This window comes from Prionailurus viverrinus, chromosome D1 (genome assembly GCF_022837055.1).
Source record: "Prionailurus viverrinus isolate Anna chromosome D1, UM_Priviv_1.0, whole genome shotgun sequence".
NCBI lineage: Eukaryota > Metazoa > Chordata > Mammalia > Carnivora > Felidae > Prionailurus > Prionailurus viverrinus.
Genome location: NC_062570.1, coordinates 12,020,055 through 12,035,285, shown reverse-complemented (window position 1 = coordinate 12,035,285; position 15,231 = coordinate 12,020,055). Strand labels below are relative to the sequence as shown.

Sequence of the window (15,231 nt, the reverse complement as noted above, 5' to 3'; positions counted from 1 at the left end):
ACATGCAGAGGAAAGACCATTGAGGACACGGGGAGAAGACAGCCATCTATGGGCCAAGGAGAGAGGCCTCAAAGAAAAGTTCCAGCCTCCAGAGCAGGGAGAAAATAAATTTCTGTTTAAGCCACAAAGTCTGTGGTGTTTTGTTATGGCAGCCTTAGCTGATTCTACAGGGAGAGTAGATTATAATCTCCTTGAACCCAAGGGGCATGCGTGAAGCCCATCCCCCAGCTCAGTGCCTTATACATGGCCTGCGTTGACTACAGGTTGTGCTAGATTGGGTCTGGAAGGTTTGGAGCCCGGCTTCTGTCCAACTGTGGTGAGGTACTGGGGAAGAGGCGCTTGTTGGAGCCAGTGGGAACAAGAGCTTCAGGATACAGACATGGTGACAATTTTCCATTCTGCTCTTTGTACAAGGTTGACCTCGGGAATCATTCCAGTGAAGAATGATCTGTGACTGACATATTCTGTGTTCTCTCATGTCCTAACATAACGCTTAGGACTTAACTGACACTCGGTAAAGGTTTTGAACAGCTGCCTGAGTGACTAAGATAAAACAGGGAGATGAAGGAATCTTACACTAAAAACAAAAACAAACAAACAAACAAACAAACAAACAAACACCCAAAAACATACAAGTATGTATGTACCTAGAAAATTTCTGAAAGAGATGGCTAATGGTGTCACCTTTGGGGAGTGGCCCAGAATGAGAAGGCGGGCTTCTTTTTCACTGTGTACCTGGAGATGGCCAGACATGTTCACCATGAATGCACTAGCCCTGGGCCATTCAGTACCTCATTAGGTGTGAGTACCTGCACTGAATGAAAAGAGGCAGCAAGAGGGGAGCTTTTTAACCTGCCATGCCCCCCTCCAACCTCCCCACAAAACTTTGCAGCCTTCCCCAAGTACCGAGAAAGCGAATGTTGGGCGAGACCAACAGCCTCCAGTCTTCACAAGCTGCTCCCCAGCGCCCAGAGGGAGCACAGGCTCACGGCATAGAGCCCCAGCACGACGAGGCACGCTTTAAAGAGCAGTCGATCAAAACGTTCCAGGAAGGCCAGCCACTTAACCTCTTGTCGGTCCTCCTGGTCCCAGGTTTGGAAGTAGGTGCTGATGGACTTAAGCTGGAACGAGACTTCCTTCAGGGTCTCTGACTGGGCCTGGTGTTCTCGACAGACGGAGGGCTCTGCATGAGAGGGGAGAATGGGCTTCCGTGGCCCCTGGACGTCCCACTGGAGCTGACGGCCTCATACTACAAGGAAGGTCTGTAGGGGGTACAGGGCAGTGGATTGGGTTGGGGCCTCTCTCCTGCCTGCTCAGGGCAGGTGAGGCTGTGCTGAAAGAAGCCCTGGAGAACACGGCAGAGCTGTGTTGTGAGGAAGGCTGTCTAGGCTGGATCCACCCAGGAGGTTTCCTGACTCAGTTGGAGTTTTAGAGGCTGGGATGATTCTTTTTTGTTTAACTGAGATAAAATTTACATATAACATATTAGTTTCAGGTGTACAGCATAGTAATTTGAGATATTTATATCAAAATGATGACCAGAGTAAGTCTGGTTGACATCCATCACCATGCATAGTCACATATTTTTTTTCTCATGATCAGAGCTTTTAGGGTATACTCTCTCTAGCAACTTTCTTTTTAATTTTTTAAAAATGTTTATTATTTTTGAGAGAGACAGAGACAGAGTGCAAGCAGGGGAGGGGCAGAGAGAGGAAGATACAGAATCCAAAGGAGGCTCCAGGCTCCAAGCTGTCAGCACAGAGCCCGATGCGGGGCTCAAACTCACAAACTGTGAGATCATGACCTGAGCTGAAGTCAGATGCTTAACCGACTGAGCCACCCAGGTGCCCCACCTAGCAACTTTCAAGCGAACAGTAAAAATAGCCTCATAAGTTGGCATATCATCTTCACATGGGGCCATGCTAACCTCTGTATTGTTCCAGTTTTAGTATATGTGGGGCCAAAGTGAGCCCTGAGATCATTCATACACTTTTTCAGATTAAGCGATAGGAACCCAAATACATACAAACTGTGCATGTGCGCTCTATTATTCTAGAGTCAGAGGCTCAGTCACTTTAGGTACTGGTTAAAACTGGAAAACACAAACACTTGATCTCAGCCAAAAGGCCGAGAAGCAATGGAAAACACAAACAAAAACAAGGAAAGCCAAATGAGGGCCTGACCTCTAATCTAAAAGGAGGCCTTCTGGAAAGCCAGCAGGTGGTAGACAGCCTTCGATCTCCAGAGCGGTAATATCAGATGCAGCACAGAGGTTAAGAAGCAAGTGTTTCACACTTTTCACCCAGCGGGACACCGGCCTGGCGCTCCACCAACGGAAACTAGGGTGGAGAGTGATAAAGCAAGATAGGGTAGGGGCCTTGAGGCTTCTCACAAACCTGTCACCCCAGCAGGCTGGGCTTGGGGATCTCTTCTAGGCCCGTCAGCGTCAATGTCCCCTTGAAGGCATGAGAGGGGCCACTCTTGCTCACTGCTGCACTCATCATGGAGGAATGTGACCAAGAGGATGGACTTAAATAAGCCGAAAACCAAGAAGGCCATGCAAATTGTGAAGAAGACTCCTGGTGGAAGGAACCAAATGAGGTGGCATCAGCTAGAGTCTCTGGAGCCTCTCCCTCCCCCAGCGCCCCCTGTCTGAAATGGAGCATCTCATCTCTGATGGGAGTCTGTAACATGGAGGTCTGGTGTCCCCAAAGCTGCTTACCGATCAGAGGGGTGCTCACTGCGCTCCTTGGCATCTCATCAGACATGTTGACCCTGAAGACGGTGTAGCCCACCAGCACATTGGTCTTGAACACAATCCTGGCTCAGCAGGTGGGTGGCAGGTAAAAGCTTCCCAGATCCACGAGCACGAGGAAGATGCTGGGAATCAGCAGGCTCATGACGTAGACCAGTGGGCGCCTGCGAATCACCACCTGGCCGGGGCCATGGAGTCTACTGAAGACAGGGTATAAGCTGATGGACTAATGTTTGGCCAAACCCACGGCCAAGAGATCCCCGAAGTCCCAACAGTTCTACATAATGTGAAATGACTATGTAGTTTCGAGAATGGAGATTATTTTGTGTTTTAGAGAATAGAAAAAAAAAAACCTTTAAGCTTTTATGTAGAACTTGTATTAATATTATGAATAATTATAAGAAGAAGCCTCTATTTATTTACCACTTGCTGTATGCCAGGCACTGGGCTGTGTTTCCTATGCTCTTATTCAACCCTCACACCAACACTAAAGGCTGGGTATTATCATCTCCAGACAAAGAAACCGAGGTACACAGACATTAAATTTCTTTTTCAAACTTACACAGGTGGTGAGTGAGAAGCTGTTTTAAATTGAGGTCTCACACCAACATTTTTCTTCGGACAGCGTGTAGGCAACATCTTGTACTATTTTTGGTTTAGCCCGTCTTCCTATGTGGAACGTGAGTACCTTAGCACCTGTGTATGTGTCAGAGTCTGGGCAGGAACAAATAGCACCACTGGGAAATCTGTGGAGTGCTTGGCAAGGAGACCGTTTACAAGGAGCAGGGCAGAGGGAAACCACAAGAAGGGGGGCAGTGCCCCAGATACTTGGGAGGACTGGGTGAGCTGCTTCTGTCTTTAGTCCTGAAGGGGGCAAGGGCTGAGAATGTGAACAGAATCTGAGAGAAAGCTGGGTGGAGAAGGCCACCAAGCAGGAGCTGTGGCTTCCCCTTAGGGGCACAGCCAGCCTCGTAGTAACTTGACTCCACCGGGAGAAAAATGGAGTGCTCATCTGCACCTTCCTCACTCTCCCCTTCTCTCCAATCTCCTGCCACTCCATCCCCTCTTCCTATTGGTCAGAGAGACCGTGGCTCGTCTCCAGGGGCGCAGAGCAGGAGGAGAAGGGGCAAAGTGGGTCTAAGTTGGGGAGATAACTGAAGACACCCCACAGGATGGCTGAGCATCCGGAGCTCCTGCCGGGACTCTGTAGCTGGGGATTTGAGACTCAGAAAGTTGCTCTGTCATTGCCATTTTTGTAGACCTTGCTTCTCTGGGGGCGGTGACAGGAAGTGTCTTTAATAAACACAAACTATTTTCATCAGGGAACGATAGGACTGCTTTCTGTGACCCTTTGGGGGCAAAAGCAGCAACCTTTAAAACATTCCTCATGGGGCCAAAGATAATACCTAGCTTATGATGGGTGTTCAATCAGTTTGCCAAACAAATGCATGTTCTGAGCTCTTTGCTGTTGGATTTGGAGGAGGGGGGTGGCATGGAAATGATACCTGAAAGCCAAGGCAGAGGCTGGGAATGGAGGAGACGGAGGTGGGGAAGAGCTTGGCTGGGGGAGACCAAATACCTACCACCCTGCAGGAGATAACAGGGGTCCCCCAGCCTTTGGGTCTGGGAGCATATCCCGACACAGTGGAGCTTGGTAGGCCAGAGCCATTTGGAGGATTGCAGTCTGGCTGTTGTCTTTCACATGAAGCATAATGGGCTGCAGATATCTAAATGAGAGCCACACTCATGCTTTGTAATGATTTGGTTAAAACACATTTCTACCAAAGCACAGTCTACAAGAAAAACCACAACAAAATGAACTGTCACCAACCCGTGTGTCTCCAGCTCTCTTGGTCATGCTGTGACACGACCCACCAGGCAGTGGTTAGCTGGGGGCCGTAGGAAGGGAGCCACAGAAAGGGAGCCACGTGGTCAGAGTCCACAGGGGTCTTGTGCTGTGGGCCTGACCTGGGCTATGTGGGGTGGTGGGGGGCCCAAGCCTGCTGTCGCTAGAGGGTAGAAGTGGGAAGACCACCTCCGCCCCCCAGACCTCATGGCAGATACGACATGAACAGTAAGTGTAAGAACCCTGCCCTAAAGGAAGTACAAGTAGGCAGCTGCCTAAGCAGGAAGAGCCTAAGCTTAGAGTCAAGGGAATAGAGTTGCAGAGTCCCTGGATTCTAAGTGCCTACGTGTCCTAGTTTAAATGCTCCCAGGTGCATGCCTTGATTTTCTTTTCTTTTCTTTTTTATGTTTGTTTATTTTGAGAGAGAAGGGGAGGGGAGGGATAAAGAGAGAGGAGAGAGAATCCCAAGCAGGCTCTGTGCTGCCAGCACAGACCCTGAGGCAGGGTTTAAACCGACGTGCTGCGAGATCATGACCCGAGCCGAAATCAAGAGTCTGATGCTTAACCGACTCAGCCACCCGGTGCCCCCTAATTTTCCTTTTTTTAAAATGCACTTCACTTTTGCTTGCTGAACATGTTGGGTACATTTGAGATTGGCTGTTGTCTCTTTAAATAAAGCCCCTGTGTAAATAACACATGCTGAGATGGTTCCTCTCCACCCAGAGGCTGGTGCAGAGAGTGAACATAAATCTGGGTCAGAACCAAAGACGGCTCCTCAGTTTTGTCAGACCACGTGTCCCCCACAGTGCCAGGGGAGAGGTGTGGCAGGGGCCAAGAGGCTGCGAGGTAGGCAGGCTTCATGGGCATGAGGCTTGGGAAACTTCCTGGGTCCTGGCACTTACAAGGGCTTGTTTGGTTTCAGGCTCTGCTGGTGCCATTTTGAAACTCGTAATTTATGAACAGGGGGTCCCACATTTTCCCTTTGCACCGGACCCCACCAAGAATGTACCCAGTCCTGTCAGGAGAATATTTGTCACTGGATAGTGCCAGCAGCCGGAAGTGCAAGGGAAACATGGCGGCTACAAGGCAGACAATTAGCTGTCCTGTAACATAAAGCAGAAATCCTGCCACCTATGTTTGGCTTATAACACTATAAAGCTACATAGGCCCCTTCTTTGGTTTTCTTCAAGAACAAGGGGCCTTCCTTTTTCTTCAGGTTGATTTAGGAGCAATGTACTTACGGACTAATTTTCTCTGCAAGCCCAGTGCAGCCTAAAGAAATTCTAATTTTATCACACTTTTCAGAAATGGTTTGTTTTCATGATCTCATTTGCTCTTCAAATCTCTTTACTCTCTTGTTGAAGGAACATTAACTGACCATAAACGCAGTGTCAGGCACTTTTTTTAAATACTGGAATTAGAAGAGTTAATAGGACAGGTTTCTGCCCATCCCAGGGGATCAGCAACCAGACTCTGAAGATGGAAAGGGAATTTGCCCCAGAAGGGACCATATCCAGAGTCTGTACCTGATTTAGACGATGTGATTTGGGACTTTCTGAGTTTATATTTAGATGTTATTTTGGTCTCAGAGTTGATGCTGAAATGGGGTAAGACATTTAGGGATGTTGGGAGAGGGTGGATATTTTGCATAGGTGATGGACATGAATTTGGGGGAGCCAGAGAGGGCAGTGGACTGTCCAGGTTGAATAATGGCCCCAAGAATTAATGTCCTTCTTGGAAGGTAAGAATGTGACCTTATTTGGAAATGGGATCACCGCACATATAATTAGTTAAGATGAGGGCTGACTGCAGTGGGGTGGGCCAACACAACTGGGGTCCTTATGAGAAGAAGAGAGACGCACAAAGGAGAATGCCACATGAGGGTGGAGGCAGATCCTGGACTGATATACCTACAAGCCCAGGGTTGCTGTCAGCCACCAAAAGCTAAGAGAGAGGCACGGAACAGATTGTTTCTGGAGCTCCCAGAAGGAAGTAATCATGCTCACACCCTGATTTCCAGCCTCCAGAGCTGAGAGAATGAATTTCTGTTGTTTTAAGCCACCCGGTTTGTGGTACTTTGTTATGGAAGCCCTAGCAAACGAGCGCAGGTTACTTGCCCAGTAACACACAGTTGGATGAACGCCAAAGAATGGACTAGAATAGACCATGTCAAGCCGAGTTGCATGTCAGCATCAAAGAGGATTAGCACATAGTCTCTGGAGTCAGACTGACTGGGGGCTCAAGGTCAGGCTCCACAGTTACCCTGTAACCTTGGGCAAGTTACTTAAACTTGGGCAAGTTAACTTCTCTGTACCCCGATCCATCCATTTGTAAAAATGCAGATACTCAGATTACCCAACTCATAGAGATGTGAGGATTACATGGGCAAACTTAAAATGGTGCCCAGGGTCAAGTAAATGCTGGGTTTTGTGGTCACTGTCACAATGTTTCCCTGGGCAACATCCCAGGCCCATGATGGATAGCAGAAGCCCCGCTTTACCCATGTTTGTGTCCTCAGTGGGGCCACTGAGCCTGGCACATGATAAGGGCTCAAGAGATGTTCGTTGCGTTGTACTGGAGTCTTATTAGTAATGTTACTTTTAGTTCCAAGTAGGTGGGAGGGTGGAGTTAGCACAGATAGGGCTTCTCCTATTGAGATCCATCCCCTGAGGGCTACCTCTCGGCGGGTCATTCCAGAGACAGTAAGGGACTCCAGCTGATGGCTGATGCTAGGGGGGGAAGGGATGTCACCAGCTCAGTGAGACCACTCTCTGTGGAACTGCCCCTACCTAGAGCCCATCATTTCTAACGGACTAAAGGAGCTGGTGCCTTTAAATTCCACAGAAAGGGAAGAAAAAGCACTTTAGTTTCAGTCCGTGTTCTCCATTAGACACCCTTCAGGTGTTAGCAATATTATGCCACAATTTCATTATCCATTAAAGCCAGGTAATAATAAGTACACAAAGGTATTTGGAGCCTATTGATGTTAATGAAAGAGATCAATCTAATTCAGAATGTGTGTGTGGAGAGCTCCTTGGAGATGGAATAGGCCCCAAGGTTAGCCTCTAATTGCCTCCTTGATGGTAGACCCCACCAGTACTCAATTTTGCATGACCGTCTTTATGACATAGTTGGAATTTTTGACGCCCAGACTCACGCTTCATACAGAAGCCCATTTTCCTCCTCTCCCAAGTCCCTCCCACCATTCCCAATTCAGAAAGAATGGGAAAGTTGCTGCCATTTCAGTAAGATCCCTGCACAGGAGCGAGAGCTTCCGGACTCGGAGTTGGATCTGGACCATGGGTCAGGCTGGGTTAGCACAAAGTCCATGATGTCAGGGTGCATGAGTGACCCTGGAATGATTTCTAGGGCTCTAAATTCTCATTCTCTCACTCTCCCTCCCGATCTGGTGGAGTTCAGAAGGAACTTCTCTCAAGTTCATGAGCTGCATTCAATGGATATCTCAACAAAACTACTCTAACCTAATCTATAAAGGAAAACTATGCCAGAAAAAGAGGAAAAGATGGGGCACCTTGCTTTCTCAATTGCCTCTCTGCATTTTTCCAGGGGTGCCCGGGAAGGCTCCCAGCCCTGCCTGCATGAACATCTCACTCATTGTGAGGATATGTGCATGTTGGGCTCACTTTAGTTCTTCCAACAGCTGTCCACCCTTTTCCATCCAAAATGAATTCTCACATTTTATTCCTACCTCCTCCCACTTCTACCCTCGTTTTTTTTTTTTTTAAACAACAAAAAAACAAAAAGCTGCCATGTAGACATGGAATGCTCACCCTTCTGTTTCTGGAAGCAGCATGTCCGATAATGTATTGGAGGGAATCTTCCCTCCTATGGCTGTTGGAGCAGGTGCCAGGCTGCACACAGACCTCCTTGTAGGCAAAAGGTGCCCATGCTCTGAGCCCCCTGTGGAATGTAGCCTGACTCCAATGTGTTAGCAGTGCCCTCTGATAAACAATACGTGTTCTAGAGCCAGCAGATATGACTGCACATTAGCTCGAGCTAACCAGGAATCCTGAGCACTTGATTTAGTAGTAATGGCAGCAATGTACATCAGGCCCAGAGGGACAAGATATTTAGATTATCTTTCCTCCTGTCTGCCCCACTTGTCTCCACCCCCGCACTGGGCAGCCTGGACAGGGACAATGCAGGTGATTAGATCAGGAGGGAGATGGCCCTTTGCTGTCAGGACCCTGGCAGACCAGTGCTGGCAGAGAACCGGGCTCTCAATTTCACGTCATTGCCCAAAGGCTACCGAAGGTCACCAGGATGCCTCAGTTGTTAACTTCAGAGCAGGATGACTGGTATGGAGTAAGAGATCATGAGCCCATCAGGGCACATAGCAGGTGTGCAGAGGCATGGGGGCTGAGAGAGGCCAAGGGAGACAAGAGACCTAGGATAGCCACTGAATCTACTTTAAGTCTTTCCAAAGTTGTATAACTGCTTCTGGGCGTGGCTCCCTGCCTATGAAACATGATCTGTGACTACTCAGGGTTCTCTCCCTACTCTGTTCCAGAGGGTGAGGGTGGAAAGCAGCCCCCAGGGCAAAGAGACGCAGGGAACAGCTCCAAAAGCATACAGTGCTGTCGATGCCCACCTCTGGCATACCTCAATGTAAACACTGTAAATGCAGAGGAAGCATGGCGGTGAACAGAGCAAAGGGATGGGATCACTGTTCCCGAGACACAGGGAAGCTTCTCCTTCCGTAAGCACTGTGTTACGCCTCTGTCCATCATATTTAAAAACGGACCTACTACATAGAAAGCCTTTCGCCACAACTGGGAAGACAAATTAATATTCAGGGTAAAGGGTGACGTGTAACTACAAATAATGGCTGCTTTATGGAAAGAGTGTGAGTGTATGTGTGTGTGCGTGTGTGCGTGCGCACTCCTGTTTATCGGCCCTGCCTCTTGCCTTTGTTTGTCTCCTTCGTGCAGTGTAGGTAATGGTGTGTGCAGTGTTCTCCGGAGCGCTTGGTAGGTGACTGTGTTCCACCTCGCACGTGCTCCTCCCTCACATTTCCCTTTAATGCTCGCCATTATTCGGGCTGCATTAATAATGTTTGTGGGCTGATATCTTTAAAATTAATGAGGTGTTTACTCTTAGCCAAGAAACTCATTGAAATTAAAAAAGCTTTCTTTTTTCCCCTCCCTTTCTCTCACTTAAAAAAAAAAAAAAGTGGACAAATAAGCCACGACGCCAGCTTTGCTAAAAACCAAGCAGAACAGGCAAACACCCAGACCCCACCACTAGGAAGGTATGAGTTGTGATGAGTTAGTTATACATTAGTCACGTTCAAGCCACAGCTATTTCTAGGAGGCCCTGATTTAACCAGAGCTTTGCTGGAAAGCTGCATGGAACGTCTTTTGACCAATGGAGGGGCATCTGTGCCCTCAATAATAGCTTATTTCAATACCACCCTCTCTTAGCGTATGATTATCCAGCATAACCATAGCACCTAGGCTAGTCTGAATTTTCCTTCTTATCCAAAAGGATTGTTTCCAAGAGAATTCATCTCGTGTGTCATCCTGACCTGTCTGTAGTCTCTATTTGTCAATCACAGACATTACCTGGCATGAAGAACTCCTCCCCACCCAGCTATCAACACTATTAGCTGACTTTGTGCAGAAAAGCAGAAGTGAATACTGACAGCAGATCTACCAGTTGCATGAACTTGCTACAAACCACTTATCAGGACAGTTTGCCAGAAGGGCCAGGGAAGGGAGAATGGCTGCTTCTGGAGTGCAAAACAGCAGTTTCGCTGTCCTGCACCCCACCCCTCAGGCTCCTGCTGAACAAACTGTCCCATGACAATGCAGCCAAGAGCATCCTGGTGGTGCTTCCGAGAAGCTTGGGTTCTCAACGAATCCCTTTAGAGCAGCTGTTCTCTCTGATCCAGAAACTACCAGGAGTCTCTGAGGATCCTGTAGGTGATTTGTTAGCTAATTGCTCAAGATAGTCAAATTAATAATGATAGCTTTATGCATTTGTTTCTGGAATTAATTAATAATTTACTCAGTTAAAAACAGGACAGTAACGTTAAAGAGATGCTCTTCTCCCACTCTGTTGCTGTTGCTGCATGTGGGTTTTCTTTCTTTTCTTTTTTTTGTTTCCCCCTCCTCTCAGCAGCAATTGGGAGTGGGGATGTTAGTATGCACCGAAAGGCTTGAGGATCCCGGCTAAGGTGGGTGGTTCAGGTGCCTGAAACCATTCTCTTTTTACTCACATATGGAATCCTTACAGTAGGAGTCCAGGATCTGGGACTGAATCTCTGGTCTGTGAAATGCTGTAATGCAAGGGGCTTCCAGAGCCACCTGAATCATCAGTTTTTGGATGATGATAAAGAATGAGAATACACGACAGAGCAGAGATCCTTGAGCCCAGCAGAGAAGGCTTGCGACTGCAGAGAAGTAGGCAACAGGAACAGGAAGGACCTACGTTAAACTGAATCTGTGCAAAATCTCCAGTGTTGCTCTGCAGGATGTTGTATGTTGAGGACACAGAAAGAAGCTCCCACTCACTGTCCTTCAAAAATTCCTTTTTGTCATGCTTAATGTCTTCTCTGCTCCTCAGGAAGGCCAGGTCTACATCTTCCACTGAAAACAAGAGAAACAATGGACTTACCCACACACAGAGGCCCCAATAACCACCCGCTTTTCCAACTCCCAACTCAAATTATTCCTTTCACTCTTGCCCCCACATGTACAGTCTTACTGAGATGGGGCTCAGTATAACCATTTTGAATTAGGGATAGGGATGTGGAATAGAGTCTCCCTCTCAGTGAAAAAAAACAAACAAACAAAACAACCAACTGTGAATTTATAGTTTGCACTCCATTATCCATAGAATGATGGACCTGGTCCTACCACTTCTATAACCTTCTCAGTGGCAGAGGAGGCCTAATACTGTATTCCCAAACCTAGAGCAGCAGTGAGCAATATATCTGGGCACAACACTGTACTCAGTCCAAATTACAATGGAAGCCAAATAGCTGTAAGAAAAGATTTCGATTTGTAAAAACTATGTGCAAGAACAAAATAAACCTCACAGACAGCATGATATAATTTCACCTAAGTGCGCCAACCCAGCACAAGAGTGTTTTCCCATTGGCAGACTATGCCGCTCACGGTTTACCCGTGTGCAGGATGCTACTGAAAGTTAGGCTGCAGTTCTGCATATCAAATGGAAAAGCGCTATGTCTCTAAATTGCATGTGGAAACCATCTGGATAGGCTTAGCATTCTTAATGGTCCCAGATGAGTTCACATAGACATAGGGGAGGCCGGGTGATCATTCAATGTCCACACTATATGAAACACAAGAAGACCTCGCTGTTACAGAGAAGGCCTTAGTCATTTCAATACATGAACAGAACTGATTATGAGATGGTAGTGGCTGTGATACTCAGGACTAGTCTAGAAGTGCAAAGACAGAATCACATTTCCCATGACGTCATTTACCCTGGTAAAGATGGATTCAGTAATGACAGCCTCAAAAGATAATTCACTTGCTACTTTTGCAACGGACATAACCCATGAGTAACCTCAAGCATTTATAATTAAATCTGTATCTTAAATGATGTCAACTCATAGTACTTCTACCTGGAATATTCCCAACACTATGATCCTCTTTAGGTTAAGAAACAAAAGACAGCAACAGTGACTGAAAGTGACAACTGGCATAAATAGTCCAAGCAGTTTAAGCCCCGTAGAAATACACCCCAGCACACTTACAACTCACTGATGATGATATCAGGGGCCCAGATGGCGCTTAGAGGTAGAGAGATCTCCCTGATCCCATCAAACATGGTGGGGCTCCAGGATAAAAATTCATCATCCCAAACCTGTTAGGAGGAGCTAGAAAACAAATGTATCAAAAAGGGGCAATGCCAATCTCCCCAAAGAACTGAAGAAGGATTTGGATGAATAACCCAACTGATCTGCTTGCTGGTACTGTTAGGGGAGAGGACTTCCCTGCTAACTCCTAAAGATGGTGCCCCAACCAGAAACCGTGGCCATATATCTTACACAGATTCTAATAAATTAGATCTGCTGCAGGTCTAAGAAACTAAATTGCAAACACAAAGAAAATATCTATTCCTTAGAATAATTATATTTTGCAACAGATTTAAATTTTTTTTAATGTTTATTTATTCTTGAGAGAGAGAGATAAAGACAGAGTGCTAGTGGGGAAGGAGCAGAGAGAGGAGACACAGAATGAGGAGCAGGCTCCAGGCTCTGAGCTGTCAGCAGAGAGCCCGATGCAGGGTTCGAATTCATGAACCACGAGATATGACCTGAGCCAAAGTCGGACGCTTAACTGGCTGAGCCACCCAGGCACCACTATAGAAATCAGGAGTCCAGTATGCATAGAAGGAAACAGCACTTACCTCATAGTACAATATACTGGTCTTTAATTTTTGATTCTGTGCATCCTGCAAAGCAAAAAGAAAATCTGTACCAAATCTCAGAATGTCAATAAATCAAAGCCCAATTCAACAGCATAATAATTCAGAGAAAGAAAATCAAATCTAACTAAAAATGCTGATTTTAAAAGCACTGCCTTGACTCTTCAAATCTGACTATTCTCGGCTCCTAGTTATTACATGTACCTGTCACTGTGAACTTGACTATAGCATCCATGACAAAATGGCACGAGGACTACACCGACGTCTTGAATGATTTTCTAATCCCTTTCCCACCCTAATTAGTTACTCTGCCATTAATCAAAATTAAAAATGACATGTAGTCTTAGCCAATTCTGGGTACAAAGACGAGGCCAAGCTTTTATTTGTAATCAAGATATTATTCACAACATTTCAACGACTGTTAATCTCAACTGCTACTGGCAGCCATTCCTGTTAGGTTACCTGATGTTTGGATTTCTCTGGTTATCAGACTGAATGAGCTTAATGTAAATGAAGTATATTTGTGATGATATAAGTAGATGTGACTTACCCATGTCTGCAATAAGTAAGTAATTGTTTTGGAGAAGACCCTTAAGAATAACCAAAAAAAAAAAAAAAAAAAGAAAAGAAAAGAAAAACCACAAAACAAAAAACAAAACACTCCTTACCAATTTTTTTCATATATGTTCTAGTAATGAGCATTCTAAAACTACTATGGTCTTAGGAACTAAGAGGGATATCTCACACCATGTACAAACATTAACTCAAAATTAACATAAACCTAAACATAATGGCTAAAACCGTAAAACTCTTAGAAGCAAACATAGGAGTAAATCTTCATGACTCTGACTCCTCAGACAATGGTCTCTTGCATATGAGGCCACAACCACATGCAGCCAAAGGAAAAGTAAATGGGACTTCATCAAAGTGAAAAACTTTCGCGCTTTAAAGGACACCATCAAGAAGTAAAAAGACGACCCTCAGAATGGAGACGATATCTGCAGATCATACACCTGATGAGGAGTTAATATCCAGAATACGTAAAGAATTTCTACAAACCCAAACAAAACAATAACCCCATTTAAAAATGGACAAGGGATTTAAATAGACAGTTCTCCAAAGTGGATATACAAATGGCTAATAAGCACATGAAAAGAAGCTCAACATCACTGCCAAGGACCAAATTATGTCCTTCCAAAATTCATATGTGACTAAATTTGGAGACAGGACTTTTAAAAGGTAACTAAGGTTAAATGAGGGCACTATCTACTAGGATTGGTGGCTTTAGAAGAAGAGGTAGAGAGAATGATCTCTCTGTCTCCTCCATGTGGGTATGGAGAAGAAGGCAGGCATTAGCAAGCCAGGAAGAGCTCTCACCAGGAACCTAACTGGCTAGAACTTTGATCTTGGACTTCCCAGCCTCTGGAACTGTAGGAAACAGAGTTGATGGTCTTTGTTATGGCAGTCCATGCTGGCCAATACAATCACTAACCGTCAGGGAAATGCAAATCAAAACCACAGTGAAATACTGCTTCACTCTCATTAGATGGCTACTAAAACAAAACAAAATAAAACAAAAACATAAAATAAGTGTTGGTGAGGATATAAAGAAATTGACATCCTTGTGCACTATTAGTGGGAATGTAAAATGGTACAGCTGCTATGGAAAACAGTGGCAGCTCCTAAAAAATTAAAAATAGAATTACCATATGGTCTAGCAATTCCATTCTTTGGTATAAATCCAAAAAGAACTGAAAGCAGAGACTCAGTTATTTGTACACCCATGTTCACAGCACCATTATTCACAGTAGCCAAGGGGTGGAAGCAACCCAAGTGTCAATCAAAGAGGAATGCATAAGCAAAATGTGATATATGCATACAACGTAATATTATTCAGCTTTAAAAAGGAAGGAAATTCTGGCACGTGCTACAACATGAATGAACCTTGAGGTGACACTGCTTCCTTCCAAGTTTTACCAGCTGAGAGATTCTGAAATAGATACTGTTTTTAAAGTCAGTATTATTTACATCTGACTTTCTTCCTCTGAACTGTCATACTGTAGAACTGGGCTTTGATTTACTGACATTCTAAGATCTGGGCTGTCCCCCACTAAAGCACATAAAGGCTCAGTTCTGGGTTTCGCTGCCATCACAAACAGGGGAAAAAATAACCCAAGTTCAAAACGCACTTTGTATTACTGGAAAACAC

At 45.7% G+C, this 15,231-nt stretch overlaps 1 protein-coding gene across 1 annotated transcript in view; it reads right to left on the bottom strand.

Moving 5' to 3' along the window:
• Positions 1-947: 947 nt before the first annotated feature.
• Positions 948-15,231, bottom strand: part of HTR3B (5-hydroxytryptamine receptor 3B) — a 37,790-nt gene continuing 23,506 nt past the window's right edge. Inside the window, 8 exon segments of the mRNA XM_047878196.1 lie at positions 948-1,183; positions 2,397-2,579; positions 2,723-2,933; positions 11,055-11,212; positions 11,751-11,811; positions 11,813-11,921; positions 12,349-12,458; positions 13,005-13,049. Coding sequence (XP_047734152.1) covers positions 948-1,183; positions 2,397-2,579; positions 2,723-2,933; positions 11,055-11,212; positions 11,751-11,811; positions 11,813-11,921; positions 12,349-12,458; positions 13,005-13,049 — 1,113 coding nt within the window.